Here is a 17,016-nt window from a genome sequence, read left to right as displayed (position 1 = left end):
GGAGGAAATACCCAGAAAAGTCAATATATCAGAAGAGATATGGAAAGTGTTAGAACTGCTTATTTTATTTCATTGTTAAGCTTGGAGTTAAATTAAAAACATTATGTCCTAAGTGTCTCTTCTCACAGGACTATTATTGTACCATGACATGAAATGTGAGAAGGCACCAACATACACACTCACACACAGACACACACAAGAGGGAAATAACTGCTCCAAATGATTAATCATTTAAATCTAGCTGTTCTAAGTTATTTAAGAGAATGAAATAAAGCATTTTGTTTGTGTGGACGTTGGGTTCTTTAACAAATCCAAAGGGGCTGACCAATGACAGAGTTTTATTTAGGGCTGCAGGTCTGATGGTCCCCAGCAGCTGTTGTGACTGTGGGAGAGCGCTTGTGTGTGTGCGCATGTCTGGACTTTCCCATTCTTCTGCTGGCTCAACTTTTCCTGGTAAGAAAACAACTCTATTCATCGGTCAGAACAGATCGACTCCCTCCTGCTCTTTAACAAAATGAGAACAAAAGTTGCTGAAGAGACACGAAAGATTTAAAGGTAAAAGTTAAAAAATAGCAAAAGGCTGAGGATGATTGCTGCAGATTTTTAGTTGTATGAAACAACTGAGTGGGTGTGTGTGTGTGTGTGTGTGTGTGTGTGTGTGTGTGTATGTGTGTCTGTGTGTGTGTGTGTGCTCAGAATGTTAATCCACAATGTGAAGCAATTGCATTTACTAGTATAAAGAGTACACAAGAGAATAGGCAAATAGTGAAAAATAATATATATTCACATTGACATTCACTACTACTTGTATAAACTGATTTAATCGTTATTGCATATTGGAAAAATGAAGTACGTGTGGTAATGGCAGGTTATGTCTGAAAGTGATATTGTTAACATTACATCAAGGCTGGTCATATTACACATATTGATAATACAATTTGTGCATATTCTCAGAATAACAATGACTCTGCAGTGGACGGCTGTGGCTCTATTCCTCTATGGAGAGATAGTCATCAGTCTCATCCTGTGTATACCCTTCATATCAGCACGGAGGTAATGCAGTTTAATACACAAACACACAACTTCATCTAGGGTCCGTAACACAACTCGTGGTCTCAATCAAATTTCTCACAGAGCATAAGGATGTGGGCCACTTCAGGCAATGATGCAGCACTACATGATCTTGTATGACCAAGACAAAATGGTTGTGAGTCTAAAGTGGCCTAAATATCCCCCAAAAATGTTGGCCCAAATATCCCAAAACAAAAAATGATGGGCCTTTATTTGGCAAACGTATGGTGCTTAAGGCAACAAGTAATCTGGATGTGAACCTAAAGAGGTCCATGTAGTTAATGGTGAATACGGCTCATTTAGCATAAAACTATTTCGGGTCGCCTTTTGCACCTTTGGTTGTCTTGCGGTATTGCTGTGGTTAACTTGTGGCCCAGATCTGGCAAACAGAAGCGGGCCGCCCATGTGCCGTCATTCCACTCAGTATGTGGACTGAAAAATAATGTGGCAGTGTGGCCCAAATCTAGACCAAAACAATTTTGCTATGTAGAGTTGTAAAATAATAAAACTGAAAGATGCAGTTCCAACAAATCACCAGCAGAGTGAGACAACATCCTTTCTAGACAGATCCGCTGTTTGTTATGGCAGCTCCACTCACAGTGTCCTTTTGACCTACTCTTTCAGATGGCGTTTGGTTTTCAACTGGGGAATATGGAACTGGTTATCGCCATATTGGAACAGATGCTTCTTTACTATGATCATGGTTCTCATTGTTCTCTTCCTTGGTAAGCAGTCTGCTGTGAGTCAGATACAATCTGCTGTGGGCGATGACACAGACTAATACTGACAACACTGACATGCTGTGTGTCAAGCAGCAGCGGTAATGTTTTCCATCTCCTGTCTCACCTTCAGATGCCCTCCGTGAAGTGAGGAAGTACTCGGAGCCCCAGCCCATACAAGACGCCAACTTGAACCCCAATTTGTACGACCATGTGCTCATGAAGCTGTTCAGAGCCCAGAGGAACCTCTACCTATCTGGCTTCTCTCTCTTCCTCTGGCTGTCAGTGTTATGTCTCTCCATCCATTCAGAAAGCATGAATGAACATCAATATACCGTCCACACAAATGCATATTTCGTATTTTACCTTTTTCCGATTTACTTCCTGAGGTCCTCTATTTTCATTTATTCCACTTCCTCTCTTTCCCCCTCCTGCGAACTCATCACAGCATCATGCGCCGGATTGTCACCTTGCTAAACCAGGCTGCTGTCACACTGGAGAGCAGTGCAGGCCTTCAGGCGCAGATGGACAATGCAGTCAAAGCGGCCAAGCAGCACCAGGAGGACAACCTGAAGCTCAAACATGTGAGAAATACAGTTAATCAGACCTTGATGACCTGAAGTTTTACTCTTGTCCTCAGATAGGCACTAACTAATCTAACATCACGTACCATCCAACAAGGTTGAAGTTTTTCTGGGTCAATCCCGTTTCGATATGGTTTCTACTTTTTATGTACCCTGTTTTCGGCTTTTAAGATAAACCATTTAAGCTCAGTAATTAGAGAAAATCCTTTGTGCTCAGGCGCTCCTGGAAGAGGAAAACTCAACGTCATCAAAAAAACAGCAGGTGAGGCTAGAGGTGGAAGAGCTGGCAGGTCAACTGAAGACTGCAGACGAGGGTGAGTAACCCTTGCTGCCTTCAGACACCACGCTCTGCATTCAGTGACACAAAGCAAAGCAGTGAAGATGCAAAAAATTATACATAAAAAGCATGAACCACTGCGGGTCACATCTTGCATATGCAGCATACTGCTTACAGAGCAATTTATAGACATGGGACTGTGTGTGCCTGCAGCCGTGCAAAAGTCTCACACTGAGGTGGAAGCCATGAAGAGGCAGGCCAAAGGTCTGGCCCAAGAGTATGACCGACTACTGACAGAACACCATCAACTCCAGGTAACGCTCACAGGTGCACATACATGCAAATAAACAGTCACAAAAAACTGAAATACAAAATTGTACAGTCTTTATTTTGATTATCCTTTTTTTTGATCCACAGAATCTCCAGGGTACAGACAAAAAGGATCAGTAACCACAGGAACAGTCACAGTAGTCGTTTCTTCTCTGTCTTCTCGTTACAGCTGTGTGCTATATGCAGTAGCTCACCACCACATTAGTGTTGCACTTTCATTTACCTTCATATCTGAACTGAGGCACATGTTTCAATCGTCAGCATTAAACAAACAAAAGAAAAAGGCTGAACGTACATAATGTCTTTTTGTTTGTTGCTCTACCATCTATTCACTCAACAAATGAAGGGACAACATCTCTTAATATTTCCTCAGGGTCTTATGCTTATCAGTAATACTAACATTGAATAATAATTAATAACCCCAGACCACCACAGTTTACCATCGTCCTATCAGCACCTGAAACATGCTGCGTTATCTCCAGTTTTACTGCTATTCATGCTTATGCTAAGCTGCTACTATAGTGTGAAACGTATTTCACATTTGTTTGTATCTTTTAAAAGTTTTGATGAATAAAAGCTGGACAAAAGCAGACTTTACTCTTATTAAAGTTGAATCGCATGATTTGGTTTGCACGTTTGTTTGTTTGTATGCAAGACAACGCAAAAACAATTGGACAGATTTTACCAAAAGATGCAGTATAGATAAGGAAAGAATCGTTTAAAGTCTGTGTGGTTCTGGATAAGGGGGCGGATCCAGTTTTTTTTCTTCACTTTCTTTAACAAAGTGAGATAAGGTGCTTTTAAACATTTTCGTTGATTTCAAATAATAATCATGGATCTTGATGAAAAAAATTTTCAGCTGATGTTTACGAGTCTGTGCAAATTGGTGCAAATCCAAATAAAAATTTGGATGCAGTGATTTAAATCTTGGTTAATTCGTAGAATGTTCATGGGCCTTTGCAAGTGTAAATCTCTATCTTCCTTCAAACGTATAGTAAAATGTAAAAAACTGATTTTGACTTTTTTTTTGTAATTTGTAGTTTCATTGGTTTACAGTATATACATTAATAACAAACAACGAACCTTGACTGTGTGTTCCGCACGGTCATGCAGAGAAAAAGGCCGATACCACACAGACACAACATAAGATTCCGTTTTGAAAACAAAATGCAAGAAGCTCCATAATGACGAGGCACACTGGTGACTACTGTACATAAATTATACAATGCGCAGTCAGGTACAGTACATGTGGTTTGTAAATCTACGCTACAAAACGACTCCAAGGCTCGACACACACAAACTTGTTCTGGAGCTGTTTATCACAGTCCTCACCAGCAGACAAGGCTTCTCCATCTCATGGAGACAAGTTTGGCTGCCGAAGCCACAAATTGTAATGAAACAGCGATTCTACAGCGGGAATGATTTATTTTACATCTGGACTGATATCTCGGCCTGAACATATCATCTTTCAGTGGGCAGCTGTTCCTCTGCTGCTTTGATCAGGTTGCTGACCTCAGTCGTTCGCGGGTTCGAACATCGACTCTGTCTCAGTGCAGCCTCACTCACAGTTATTCCAGCAGATGTGCCACAGAAACTGTCTGCAGGCCTGTTTAATGCAGGAATCTCTGCTGAAGTGAAAGTGAAGCCATGAATTCAGGCACCATAATATGTGTTGAATCTGAGAAATGATTATGTCAAGTTTTATCAAAAAAACAAACATATTATATAAAGCACAATAACAATAGTTTTTTCTAAAAAAGCTTTCAATTCATGAAAAAACATAAATGTACACATTCCTGAAGCAGCATGTTTATAAAGTGGCTCTTTGTCAGTAATCTTATGTTTCAACAAATCCTGCACAGATTTATTCTGTACTTTATTTTGTGTGCTCTGAAATGCTTCCGCAGTGTGTGTTCCTCTGCACACCTGAGTCGCTGCTCCCTGGAGCTGATTCAGAAGAGACCAACAGGTTGTGTTGAGGCTCACAAGCGAGTTTCTCTGTCAGGACTGGAGTCCAAGGCCAGAACAAATTGCTCACAGTGCGTGGAGCTGTTCTCCTCTTTCCTTAGGCACTCCATTTCTGCGTTCCCATTGGTCAGGGCGCATTTCTCCTCCCTCTTAATATGTCTTTTGAAGACTGCAAAACCAAAAATACAAAAGAAGAAGGAGACTGTCCTCAAGCCCAGAACCAGGCCCAGGTACACTATCCTGCCAAAACACACAAATGACGGTTAGGGTGAATTATATCCAAGCTGAATTATATCCAAGCAACTTTTATATGGAAAAAAACAAGGTAAACAAAAGATAATTTTTCAAAAAACAAAGACCCAAGCCATTCTTGAAATCACATGACCTTCCCTCTAGTGGAGAACTTATGTTTTGTTCAATAATCTTTTATAAATATCTGATAATAGCGGAGTCATTCCTCTATGTTTTTTTTGTTAATGAGCTCACCGTACTGCCAGTGTAGTTCTATTTTACTGTGAGTTTAAAAGGATTCCCCCTTGATGTTGTGCACTGAGTTGTATTTACCTGTAAGCTGCAGTGTTATATATTCTGCATGATCCTCTTCCTCCACACAGCTTGTATCCCCATTTGAGGCATGTTGTGTCGATTACTGCTCCAAAGTATATAGGGGCAGGTATTCCAGCTGGTGTACAATTTAAAATAACTTGTTACTTTAAATCAACGGCAAATACAGGGAAAATATTTATAATAAATAATAATAAAATGACGAGCTAGAAGTAAGGATTTGCTTCCAAATGTACAAAAATCCAGTAATGCATTCTCAAGACAAAAAAATGGAAAGGTTCTCACCAAGTGTGCGAGTGGCCAGTGTGTGGATCCCAAGTGCGAGTGATTTCAGCTCAGGTTTAATTAATCTACAGAAACAAAACAGAGGCGTTAAGGAAGACTTAACTCTTCATCCTGACAACAGACAATTGTTTAAATGTTTTTTCTAAGACTTAAAACAGCATGTGTGAGCATTATATTGATAATTTGCTTAAAGACACTAAATCTTTAATCTTAAATATCTGAATATGATATGACCCAAAATACATGTCTAATTTCTTAAATGGTGAAAAAGCCAGGTTTGGTGTCTGTCGTTGCATACTTATTCTAAGACTGGTATGAAATGTCCAAATATTAAATATAAATCACAAACATTGTCCTGCATTTAATATGACAGTATTTCATAGATTTTCTATTAGCACCCCAGCATCCCTCTATCTCCATCAATGACACTGTATCATAAAGAGGTGAAGATATTTTCCTGATAACAGCAGGGAGGGAAATCTGTCCAGGAATGAGAAGGTGATGCCATGGTTCAAAACACAGACTGCGTGTGAGGATAATGAAGCGATTATTTAGCAGGTAAGAGGAGTTGTTGAGAGACCTGATGAGCAGCACATAGCCTGGTGTTCCCCCCAGAGAGATGATGAACGAGCTGACGACGGACAGAGCCAGGAAGTATGGGAAGATTTTTTCACAGCTGTCCCCGCGTGGACACTGGCCCAGGCTGACCGTCAGATTTCCGGGCTGGTTGTTAGCCGCAGCCACACACCTGCAATTGTCAAAAACCTAAAACAGAGAAGGAAAATAGTTTGATTTCAGTGATAGATGAGCAGGAAACACTTTACGTGAATGTGCCGCTGTTTAGACATGAGTAGCAACAAAAACAGTTTTATAAGGTGAAACATCAAACAGCAGAAGAAACAGCAGCAACCTAAATATGTGTGTTTTCCAGAAATGAAACAAAGAGCTACAATGGCACTCGGTAAAGTGAAAACCTCTGCCAGGGGCCAAAAGCCTGAAACAAGCTGCGAAAAATTCCCCAAGCTCATAGAAATCAGTTCATTAGTCAATAATGGAAAAATTTTTAAAACCGCCCTGTCTTACAGTGTTAAAGAAATGGATCCACCTCCTGATCTAGATCTAAAGGGTTCTTCCCTGACCAATACCGCATCCTTACAATTTGTTTACGTCGGTAAATCTGTTCAATATCTGTTGTGTAATCTTGCTTACAAACCAACAAACCAACAAACAAATAAACAAACGGACATGGAGGAAAAATAGCCTCCCTGGCGTAATTTGCAATAGATGTGTAATGATGACAGTGTTGTGTGTCTGACCGTGTTCCTCCCAGATCCAGAAGCCGATGTGCACCCAGCCAAGCACGGGGACACGTAGGTGATCCCGTTCTCTCCACACACCGGGTCCCACTCCCTTCCGGAGCACAAGCAATCCGAATTACAGTCGGAGAAGAGAGAGCGCTCCTGATGAGGCAAACCTTCCACCCTGCATGTGACGACGTGAAAAGATAATACATGTATTATTGACTGAACTTGTGAAATAACATAAGCCCAATAGGGCCAAGGCATCTTTACTGTTCATGGGAAATGAGACAGAACTGAGACTCATCAACACAATACGAAAGGCAGTAACAAAGTACATTTACTCTATTACTGTACCTGAGTACATCATGTATCTTTAGATTTACTTTCAGGTACTTTGCATCTTTACGCCATTACATGTATCAGCAAATATCTGTACTTTGTTCAATCTCTACTACATTTTAACAATGAATTGTGTTACACGTTCACATTGTTTTATATATTTTTGCAAGTAATCAATAACGAGAGGATATTATTAATTACTCTGTAGAGTAGATGTTTTTCTATTTATTTGTACTTTTTCTAAAATAAAATGTTTCTCCACCACTGACAAAATGACCTAAAGTGTGCTAGCTTTGATCAATGACTCTGGAAACGACAGTCATATACACACACATCACATACCCAGTGTACGAAACAGTGATCCCTGCCACTTTGGAGTTATCACAGCCCATGGCGAAGAAGAAGAGTGACAGGAAGTAGCCCAGCAGTGAAGTCCCAAAGGCAAATTTAGCTGCTCCCATGCTACCCAGCTTGTACTTCTTCATGATGACCCCTCCGGAGAACATCCCGAGGGCCACAGCCGGGATGTTGATCGTGCCTGACCAGATGGGAGAACACAATGCTTTCTTAAAAGGACTCAGGGGTCAGGAAAGATCTTCAGGCAAAACAAGCCGCCAGCCAAAAAGGATCAAAGTCGGAATGCTCATTCATTTCAATGTCGTCTCGTTGATGTTTCATGTAAAACTAAATGATGTTGTGAAGATGAAATTACTTTTTGGGCAAGGGGGCACTGCCATCAGCTAAAATCTAATTTGCCCCTGAAATGCACTCTAATCTGACAAACAATATTTTTAATATATCAAAAGAAATATTTTCTAAAATTTTTGAAGTAGACAATAATTTAACAAGAAAAAGGAATAATTTTCAAAATACATTCAAAGTTATAGAGGTAAGCGTAAACAAGGACTAACTTAAATGCGGAGGTTACTGAATCAGGAATTGTGCATGGATGTTAGACATGTAAATGGCCCCTGATTTTAACTGTTTTAACTGCTAAAACGAAAAATTACCATATGATCCTAATGAAACAAGGAAACATTATGAATTATCAGAATAGTCTGCTTACCCATGAGGAAATTGGCTTTGGATGCCGACTGGCCGTAGTGTTGCTCAATGTACTTGGGTTTGTAGGTGACCATCCCGATGAGAGAGTTGAACTGAATGATGGTCACGCACAAGTAGATGATGTACACAGGATTTCCGAGGAGACTCTTCAATGCTGGAAGAAATTCTATGAAAAGAGAGAGAGATGTAACAAATGTCTCCAGTCGGACTCAAACTGGAGCCTTGTGGTTCACAATGACCAGGGCACCAGTTGTTTAGGGGTTAAGACATACAGTACATCTTCTCGAAATGTATAGATTGTAATCACCAGGATGTGGCTTTCAAAGATAGACCCTCAAATGTGTTCAAAGTGTATAATGGGAAAACCTGCTGAACAAGTTGCTTTTAGACCTGAAGGCAAACTTTTAATTCACAAGAGGAAGTAAAGAGTTAAAAAATAACGTTCTTATAGAGATAGATATATGAAAATAGAGCTTTTATCAGACACAAACACAGCAGGATATTGTCCATGTCAGATGCTTTCATGACAACAGCGAATCAGCAGAAGATTGAAGGCTGGCGCCGGGGCAGAGAATACATAAAGCGGGACAAAATGTTCAAATTTCGCAAAGGAGATCACGTCTTTTGTTTACAGAACATCAACGCAGGCGTCTTAGGTGCCAAAAGCTCTTGAATCTCGTTGTCTTGTCTCTCATGTTGACACCTCTGTCAGTTTTGCATCCATTGCTATTCGAAACATCGTCAACACGCCCACTTGCTTGAGGTGAATCCCCTGGACAATATCCTGCTATATTCTCACATGGGCTCATTTGGACATCATCAGAGGGCTGGCACAAGAAACTCAAAGAAGAATGTCTGAGTCAGACATGTGTTGTCACATATTGCCCTTCAATATGAGATTAGTTCAGTGCATGTCTGAAATTAGCTTATGTCTCTTGAGAAATTGGTCACACAGATTCAGTCAACTGAACACATCGCAATGCCAATATTCAATATTCACTGCAATCGTCGTTTTCTATACCTTTGGCCATCTGAGGTAAATTAGCCGGCTCCTCGGGTATGAACTTGTGCTCCATGGTCGGGGAATCTTTGATGAACCGGGTTTGCTCTGGAGTGCAGCTGGAGTCGTGTTTATCCACGGGGATTGGCAGCGACTTGGCCAGGAACCAGAAAGGAACAGCGGACATGAGAGTGATGGTGCCGGTGATGAGGTAGCCCAGCCACCATGCCCCCACCCAGCGGGCATCCCCGGGCGTAATAGTCACAGTCTCTGCCAAGAGAAGAGAAATGATATGAACGTCGTCACCAATGGGTAATTTTCATTAATTTGCTTCGTGGAGGAATTTAATGAAGATGCATATTTCTTTTAACTATATTTAAATATAGGTAATGATAGGTTAATCATGGCAAGTTTATGTAAATAATACAGTTTATTAACAGACTTGATTCAAAATGCTTTACATACACGTCAACCTTTGCGCTTTGGTAAATGTTCAAGCGCAACATGAGGAGACCACTGAAAGGTTTACAACAGCTTCAAAGTGTTTTCTTCCTAGTCAGATTATACTGCATGTATGAGACTACACAGACCCATCTGGCTGACAGTGGGGCCATCACTTGTCTCTAACTTCTCAACCGGTCTGGTCAGAAACAGGAAGGTAGACTTCAGATGGCTCCCTCATGCCTCTGCCGCATTTTTAGGGAGCTAGCAGATGCTGCAGACGGGGCAGTGTCCTAACATTGCCAGTTGAGCCTACAGCTATATTTGGCCCAGACGGAGTGAAGAAATTGCAACAGACACAAGAAGTTGCAAAGTGTCAAATATCAGCTTGTCACGTAAAACAACCACTTACCAAACCCTGCTCTCCACAGTGGAGTGTTGGTGTAGTTTGTTATTGTGAACGAATGATAATCGACAATAAATACACACCAAGCTCAAGCTCAGTCAGTCAGTTTATTAATGATATAATGTTACTCACCCATGTCCACATAACCAATGTCGACGTAGATTTTGGCACAAAGCGACCCCAGCAGGTAGCCGAACACAGGACCAATTATTGATATTGTTTGGACACAACCTGTAATACACGACAAAGATATTCATCCGTTATCACTTGCTACTGTAACACATTTCATTATGTGTTTAAGTCAATTAAATAATCATAATGACATTCAATTTGTCTAATGATCATTTTTTATCTGATCAAATACAGTATGCAAATTAGTATTAGACATGACCATGACAGAATATCCTGGTAATTTATTTCTGTGTACAACAATTTTTTTAGTATTTACCAGTTGGCTAAGATATATACGTAATTCTAAACTAAGACTGTAAAAAAAATCTGCTTCCAAAATTAATAATTTAAAAAATATCTTCATTTTAACGGTATCGGTGTATACATAAACAGAGAATAAGGTGCCCTACCAATATAGAGGGCAGCATTCTCTGACTGTGCATAATCATCAATGTAGGAGATTCCCAAAGGCTGTACTGGAGTCTCTCCAATCCCACGCAGGACATTTCCCAAAAACACGTAGATCCACATCGAAACACTGGACTCACGAACACAACCTTTAGTTCGAAATTTGACAGAAAAAAAGGAGATGAGTTGAGTGGACCTAGAATCGAAAGTCTCAGAAAGTGACAGAACGTTCCTCATTGACTTTGCCACAAATGTCATTATGATGCAGACCACAGACTGTGTATAATGACGGATGACACGTCTCCACGTCTCGATCATGTCTCATCACCTCATTTATCAAATAACTAAATTAAACCAAACATATTGGATAAATGAGAACTTGATCATCCTACCTAAGTATTTAACTACCTCAAGTGAAAAAAAACCCATTAAGTTTTTTCATTTTTCACTTTTTTAGTTTTGTTAATGGAGGTTTATGACCTATACTGCAGCCAGCCATCAGGGTATGATGAAGATTTTGGCCTCACTTTTGGAGAGCCATCATGTCGTCCATCTTTATAAACAGTCTCTGACTCAGACCAATCTCCTGACTGAGCACAGTAAGAACCACTGATCTTACCTTTAGAGGGCAGTATGGAGGGTCTGTCACCTGCCCTGATGGACTCAGGTGAGCTCACTGGACATGGAGAGAGGCTACTGGTTGAATTCACTGAAGATCTAACGGACGTTTCGATCTTATAGCTGCGTAGAAAATACCAATGTGACTGTTAAACAAGGGCAGGAAGAAAGTGTCATGAATCGTTAGATACTCTGTGAACACATACATCAGCGATAACATGTTCAAAATAATATTCTGCATTGTGCTGACAGTGTTAAATACAGATTCTTACCGGCCAATGATGAAATGTGGCATGGCGATCAAGAAGGTCCCGAAAGACATCAAGACGCACCCGATTGCTATGATCTTGGGTCGATGGAGTTTGGCGCCGAAATAGCTCACAAAGACAATTACCAGCAAATTCCCTAGAGGTTGGAGAAGATCAGAGGATGAGTCAAAGGCATAAAACATGAGACCTACTTGAGAGAAGATCCTAATTATAGAATGCTATCAAAGCTGTTTACAGTTAATACTTGCATGAAAAGGGTCTTCAGATCTGATAACATGAAATGAATCATTTTTTTTCATTTATTCATCTAATGATGTGTGCTAGCACATGTGAACTCCTGTAAACACTGTTTCTGATATACTGTATATGGAGGGATTTGACTGTCAGATGTTGGCTATTGTGATTTTCTGATCCGTACGCCACACAGTATGATCCCCACCTTCAAGGGCTGCTCCAACAGGGAGCGCTAGTCTTTACATTCAGACGACCGCACACAAACACCTTGTTGACAGAGGATGTGTTGGGAAACAGGACACAGCTTTTTCACGTATTTGTCCTATTTTTTGAAACTGGTCTGTTTTTGTCTTTCAATGCAAAAACCTTGACAACTGCAGAAACTGTGTGTCTGTGTTTGCTCATTTGGAAAGATTACATTGACTGGACAAAGCAGGGTTCTTTATTATTTGAGTATGTGTCTGCAAGTCCGGCACAGTATGTCGGTCACTGCGAACTGGGTGTTAACAACATGTAAAGGAAAGATGTGCCTCAGTCGATTATAGCTCTATAGGTTTTGATCAAAGCCAGTGTAAATAATTAGTAAATCAGCACACATGTACTATGAACTATTCTTCATTCCATATTCCTTTCCAAGCCAACATCAAATGAGGTTTCTCTCATCAAGAGTCAATTTGTTACGCGACCGGTGACTATTCAAAGCTCAATGGGGGGTTGCATATATGAGGTAGTGTCAAACCGGCTGACATGCTGCGGACATATTATCAATCGACTCTCATCAGCCTCTACATGATTCATGGATAGGCAGGGTGATGAGAGGCAAACACTGAGAAACTCACCTACTTCGAAGCTCCCGTCTATGATGCCGATCAGATAACTTGAGATGTCAAATCGCCTCTCGAGTTGTGTAATTGTGCTCTTCATATAGCTGCCAGATAAAGCCTTAGCAAAGTAGGCGAAGGACAGGGCTGCCAGGAACATCTACACACACACAGACAGAAGAACACAGTGTGAAACAAAACCATCCTGAATAATCTCTCCTCGCCATTCACATTCAAAACATATCATATTTTTCATTACTTTTTGGGGATATTTATTACTCCTGGTCAATTAAGTCGGCTGTCGGAAAGGATACATGAGAAGTCTGAAAATATGTTTTAAGCCAATAAAACAAAACTATGTTCCCACAAAGTGCATTAATTTAGCAATAGGCACTATCTTGTGGTTCGGGGGATGCAAATGAGTGTGTATATGTATGATGCAAATTTGCAGTGCAGATCCAGCTTTGTAGTGGCCATATTTAGCTTCCTCCTATTTGTGCTCAGCCACCTGTGGACACTGACTGTCACTAACAATGGGAGGATTAGAGGAGCCAATCCCATAGGACACCACAGACACATCCAGTGCACTGGGAGCTGACAGAGCCAACGACAGGCTGCATGATTGGATACAGGTGAGAGGTAAACACAGCCCCTTACTCTCAGAGATCAGGAAGCTTCTGCACGCCACGTAAGAACGCTCCTGTTTTTCAGCAACTTTTCCACCAACAGAATTTGTTCGAATCTCATATGAAAGCTACAATGAATTCAGATACACCCTATATGACAAGATAAGGTTGTAAAACCCAATTAAAAACTAAAAAAATACTGGTGCAGGTGCAATTTCAGTCTAACTACATTTGTTTCCAATTCATATGAGGTCAATCGGACGTTTGACCTTTGACAACTGTAAGCTGATCAATTCATCTTTGAGTCCAAGTGAAACCTGTTCATAATATTCCATATATCAGAACTCATTCCCGAAAAGCATCTTGAAATGTGATGCTCAAGGGGCAACAAATATGTTAAGTGTGGCCTTGACCTTTTGACCTTTGCCCACATAAAAGCATTCAGTATATACATTAGCATGAATTAACTTTTGTGCCAAATTTGAAAGGAATTTGCAACAAAAATAAGCACATTGCTTAAGTTAACCACTTGGTCCATTTACAGTGTATTTGGCACATTAGTACATTTGAAAGCTTTGAGCGGGCTCAGTAAACAATGAACGTGATGTCTTTTTTGGTCCCCCGAGTGGATACGTGGCTACCACCGCTGTCACTCACTGCAAATAAATGAGAAAATTGCATGGCGATAAGTGGGAGCGGAGGAGCTATGGCAACCATCAAACTGCTCCACACCTCTTAAGGTAAGTGCAGGCTTTGTTTTAATGTCAAGAGTATAATTATGTTTCCACGTCGCCTAATATATACGGATGTCATGCTGCTGCAGGAATGCTGGGGCACGACCGTTTTCCTACGACTGCATTAACTGGGCCTGTTATGGTTAATGCTTATTCTCTGTGTGACACGATTTGTATTTTTTTATTTTAATAATTTCTGAGAGAATTATGACTCTGATTAGAGGGTTCTTAGCAATTAACTCTTTAAAAGCCCTTGTTAGTTTAACGGGTTGATATTAAAGGGATAAGCAAGAGCATGGTGTTGGTGCGAATAGAGGACAATTAGACTCAAAACATGGGGAAAAGGACGTTGTTTTAAATTGGGTATTTTATGTCTGACAATCTCAAACATTTAGATACATAAATGAGTAAATTTGCAGCGTGTTTTGTGTGAACGCACCATAATAGCATTATACTTTTAAATCTGATCTTGAGAAATAAACCAGCAAGAGTCTAAAATAGCTTGCTACTTTGTGGCAACAGCAATTTGACAGCTACCTGTACTTCACAATATTCGACTTTGGGCTTAACAGACATGCAGCAGCAGCAGCAAAAGACAGAGTCAGTTTCTCGAGATAAACAAATGAATGTTTCAAGTGAGGTTCACGGTGGGATTACCACACAGAAGGAATAAAAACACACAAGGACAAAACGGCAGCGTGACTGAAATTCCTCATTATTGTTGCTTGTAGCTGAAGCATTTCACTAAGCAGCTTTTTAATTATTGTCCAATGTGCTTCTTAATCCAAGTAGGTGGTACAGACCCTCTGTTCTGCCCTGAAGTACAAACTATGTCTAAGGAATTTTTTCACAGCCACTTAACACACGGTCCAAAGGGCAAAGGGAACTGCTGCACTCAACACCTTCAAACATAAACTGAGCTCTGATGTTGACCTGCTGCTACACAAAAACAAAAGTTGGTTACTTGCATCCACCAACTTATGTCAACTTTTTTAGATTTTGGCATTACTAACATTTCAATGATGACACATAATGTCTCCTATCATTCGACATACTATACGTGTATTTTGTGTTTGTTGGAAGTACATTAGTTCTATTTCTAGCAATGGTCCTAAATAAAGTACCAATAAGGATGTATCGAGCATAAAATGTATACAAGATGGACGATAAGACAGCTCAACAAAAGTGAAGCTACAGCTGGTGGCTGGCTGCAGGCTGCAGTATAGATCATAAATTCCAACTCCTACGTGTTAGTGGATGGGACATGGACCAAAAAAAAGTACACATTAAATAAAATCTTCTCAAATATGGTTGTGTCATTTTAGGTAGTTCTTATCTGATTGTTGTTTGTACACATGTTAATTTTTTCCGGTCAGTTTAGTTTGCAATTGGTTGAGCAAGCAGCTTATCAACGGGACCTTTCTACCACAGTTCCATCCCCCAGTTGCTGCAGACTCAGGCTCCAAATTAGGAAAATGGCGGCAATCGTATCTGGGATATTTCAGCTTCACTTCTGGACAATAGAAGGAAGTTGAGATACGTCGTCCGTGCACCAATATTGTGTTAGACTTATGATTGGTATTTCGATATTTTGGCTTTAATTTAAATTTGTTCTTTGTTAGTTAATGTTAACGAAGTTAATTAAGTCCCCTTTGCGTATAATTAGGCTGATCAACCAGTATGTATGTGAACCCTTTTGTTATCCCATACGTTCATTGCTTGTTTCTGTTCAAAGTTTTTTTCAAATTTTCTGTGTAAATAAAGCCCTAACCTCACAATCTAACAACTCCTCATTCCTTCCTGTTCAGTCCCTCACATTGGCCTGGTAGAAACATGCAGCACACTCTGCTGAAACTCTCATCAGGAGTTTAAACATGCATGGATTCACGTCACAATAAACAGAAGATACCTTAGTGATTTTATCTAGCTCATTGTCTGTATTCTAAATGACCGGGCTAAACAAAGTGTAGGAGGCACCTGCTGAACAATGGCTTCAACATATTCCCAATATATATTCTACAGGAAACACATATTGAAACCAACCCATGCAGTCTGTCTCAGTTTCTTATGCCCATGTGATTCAAATCATATTGGTTTGTCTTCTCTTGGCCGGTCAGATGACTGTGAAAATGATACATGCGGGTCCTCTCTCCTTTCAGGCGGAAAAACATAGTTTATATGACCATTCTCTGGTACGCACTGCCCCATTGGCCTGTGTACGTCTATTGTTGTAGTTTTTCCACTGCAATTCCAAAACTGAAAATGTTGGTATTTTGACTGTCTTCTCAACAGACTGGGGAAATAAAGGAGTTTAGACTAAATTAAACTCCACAAATAACTCAAGTGGTGCCTCTCAGTTTACTAAAGTTCATATCATATCAGAACATGCTTCACTTTATTTTACATGGTTTGGCTAAAGGTTCAGGGGTCGTCAGTGAGGATCTAATTTCTCTTCAAAGTACAATACCTTCAGATCGGGATGGCAGGAGTTCTTCACTGCAGAGGACATCTTTTTGTTGGCTAACTTCCAGCCGCCTGTGGCTGAGCTGTCCTTCTTCTTCATTTCAGCCTCCTGTTGTGCGTTGCCCGAGCTGCAACTCTTTCTGCAGACTGTTTACTTTGGCTGTCCTCACTCACACCTATAGGAAGGAATTCAGATTTAGATCAGCAGAGATCTTTGGATTCATCCGGCACATGTTCTAGGAATAAGATGTTCCATGGGCTGAATGGAAAGTATTTATATGTTTGTTGTTTCCTTTGTTTCGTGTAAGCATGAACAAAGAGA

General features: G+C 40.3%; 2 protein-coding genes across 2 annotated transcripts; one reads left to right on the top strand and one right to left on the bottom strand.

The window, feature by feature from the left end:
* Window positions 1-961: 961 nt before the first annotated feature.
* Window positions 962-3,101, top strand: LOC133009709 (B-cell receptor-associated protein 29-like). Its single transcript, XM_061077247.1, has 7 exons — window positions 962-1,053; window positions 1,696-1,796; window positions 1,924-2,071; window positions 2,239-2,374; window positions 2,592-2,688; window positions 2,865-2,965; window positions 3,069-3,101. The coding sequence occupies exons 1-7, from the start codon at window positions 962-964 to the stop codon at window positions 3,099-3,101; spliced, it is 708 nt and encodes a 235-aa protein (XP_060933230.1).
* Window positions 3,102-4,963: 1,862 nt separating this feature from the next.
* Window positions 4,964-16,794, bottom strand: LOC133009303 (solute carrier organic anion transporter family member 1C1-like). The gene is made up of 14 exons (XM_061076774.1): window positions 16,699-16,794; window positions 12,890-13,031; window positions 11,820-11,952; window positions 11,549-11,670; window positions 10,932-11,078; window positions 10,483-10,581; window positions 9,525-9,773; window positions 8,505-8,669; window positions 7,781-7,976; window positions 7,115-7,280; window positions 6,379-6,563; window positions 5,799-5,863; window positions 5,514-5,631; window positions 4,964-5,189 (listed from the first exon to the last, which is right to left on the bottom strand). Exons 1-14 carry the CDS (start codon window positions 16,792-16,794, stop codon window positions 4,964-4,966), a joined length of 2,109 nt encoding a protein of 702 aa, XP_060932757.1.
* Window positions 16,795-17,016: the final 222 nt, after the last annotated feature.

Source organism: Limanda limanda, chromosome 8 (genome assembly GCF_963576545.1).
Source record: "Limanda limanda chromosome 8, fLimLim1.1, whole genome shotgun sequence".
Taxonomy (NCBI): domain Eukaryota; kingdom Metazoa; phylum Chordata; class Actinopteri; order Pleuronectiformes; family Pleuronectidae; genus Limanda; species Limanda limanda.
This window is presented reverse-complemented; position numbering and strand designations above follow the sequence as displayed.

Excerpts from the sequence above, each read along its gene's own strand:
- LOC133009709 (XM_061077247.1), top strand. The coding sequence starts at position 962 with ATGACTCTGCAGTGGACGGCTGTGGCTCTATTCCTCTATGGAGAGATA. Across the intron at positions 1,054-1,695 it reads CCCTTCATATCAGCACGGAG|ATGGCGTTTGGTTTTCAACT; the intron begins GTAATGCAGTTT and ends CTACTCTTTCAG. Across the intron at positions 2,689-2,864 it reads ACTGAAGACTGCAGACGAGG|CCGTGCAAAAGTCTCACACT; the intron begins GTGAGTAACCCT and ends GTGTGCCTGCAG.
- LOC133009303 (XM_061076774.1), bottom strand. The coding sequence starts at position 16,794 with ATGAAGAAGAAGGACAGCTCAGCCACAGGCGGCTGGAAGTTAGCCAAC. Across the intron at positions 13,032-16,698 it reads CCTGCCATCCCGATCTGAAG|ATGTTCCTGGCAGCCCTGTC; the intron begins GTATTGTACTTT and ends GTGTGTGTGTAG. Across the intron at positions 5,190-5,513 it reads TATAACACTGCAGCTTACAG|GATAGTGTACCTGGGCCTGG; the intron begins GTAAATACAACT and ends GTGTTTTGGCAG.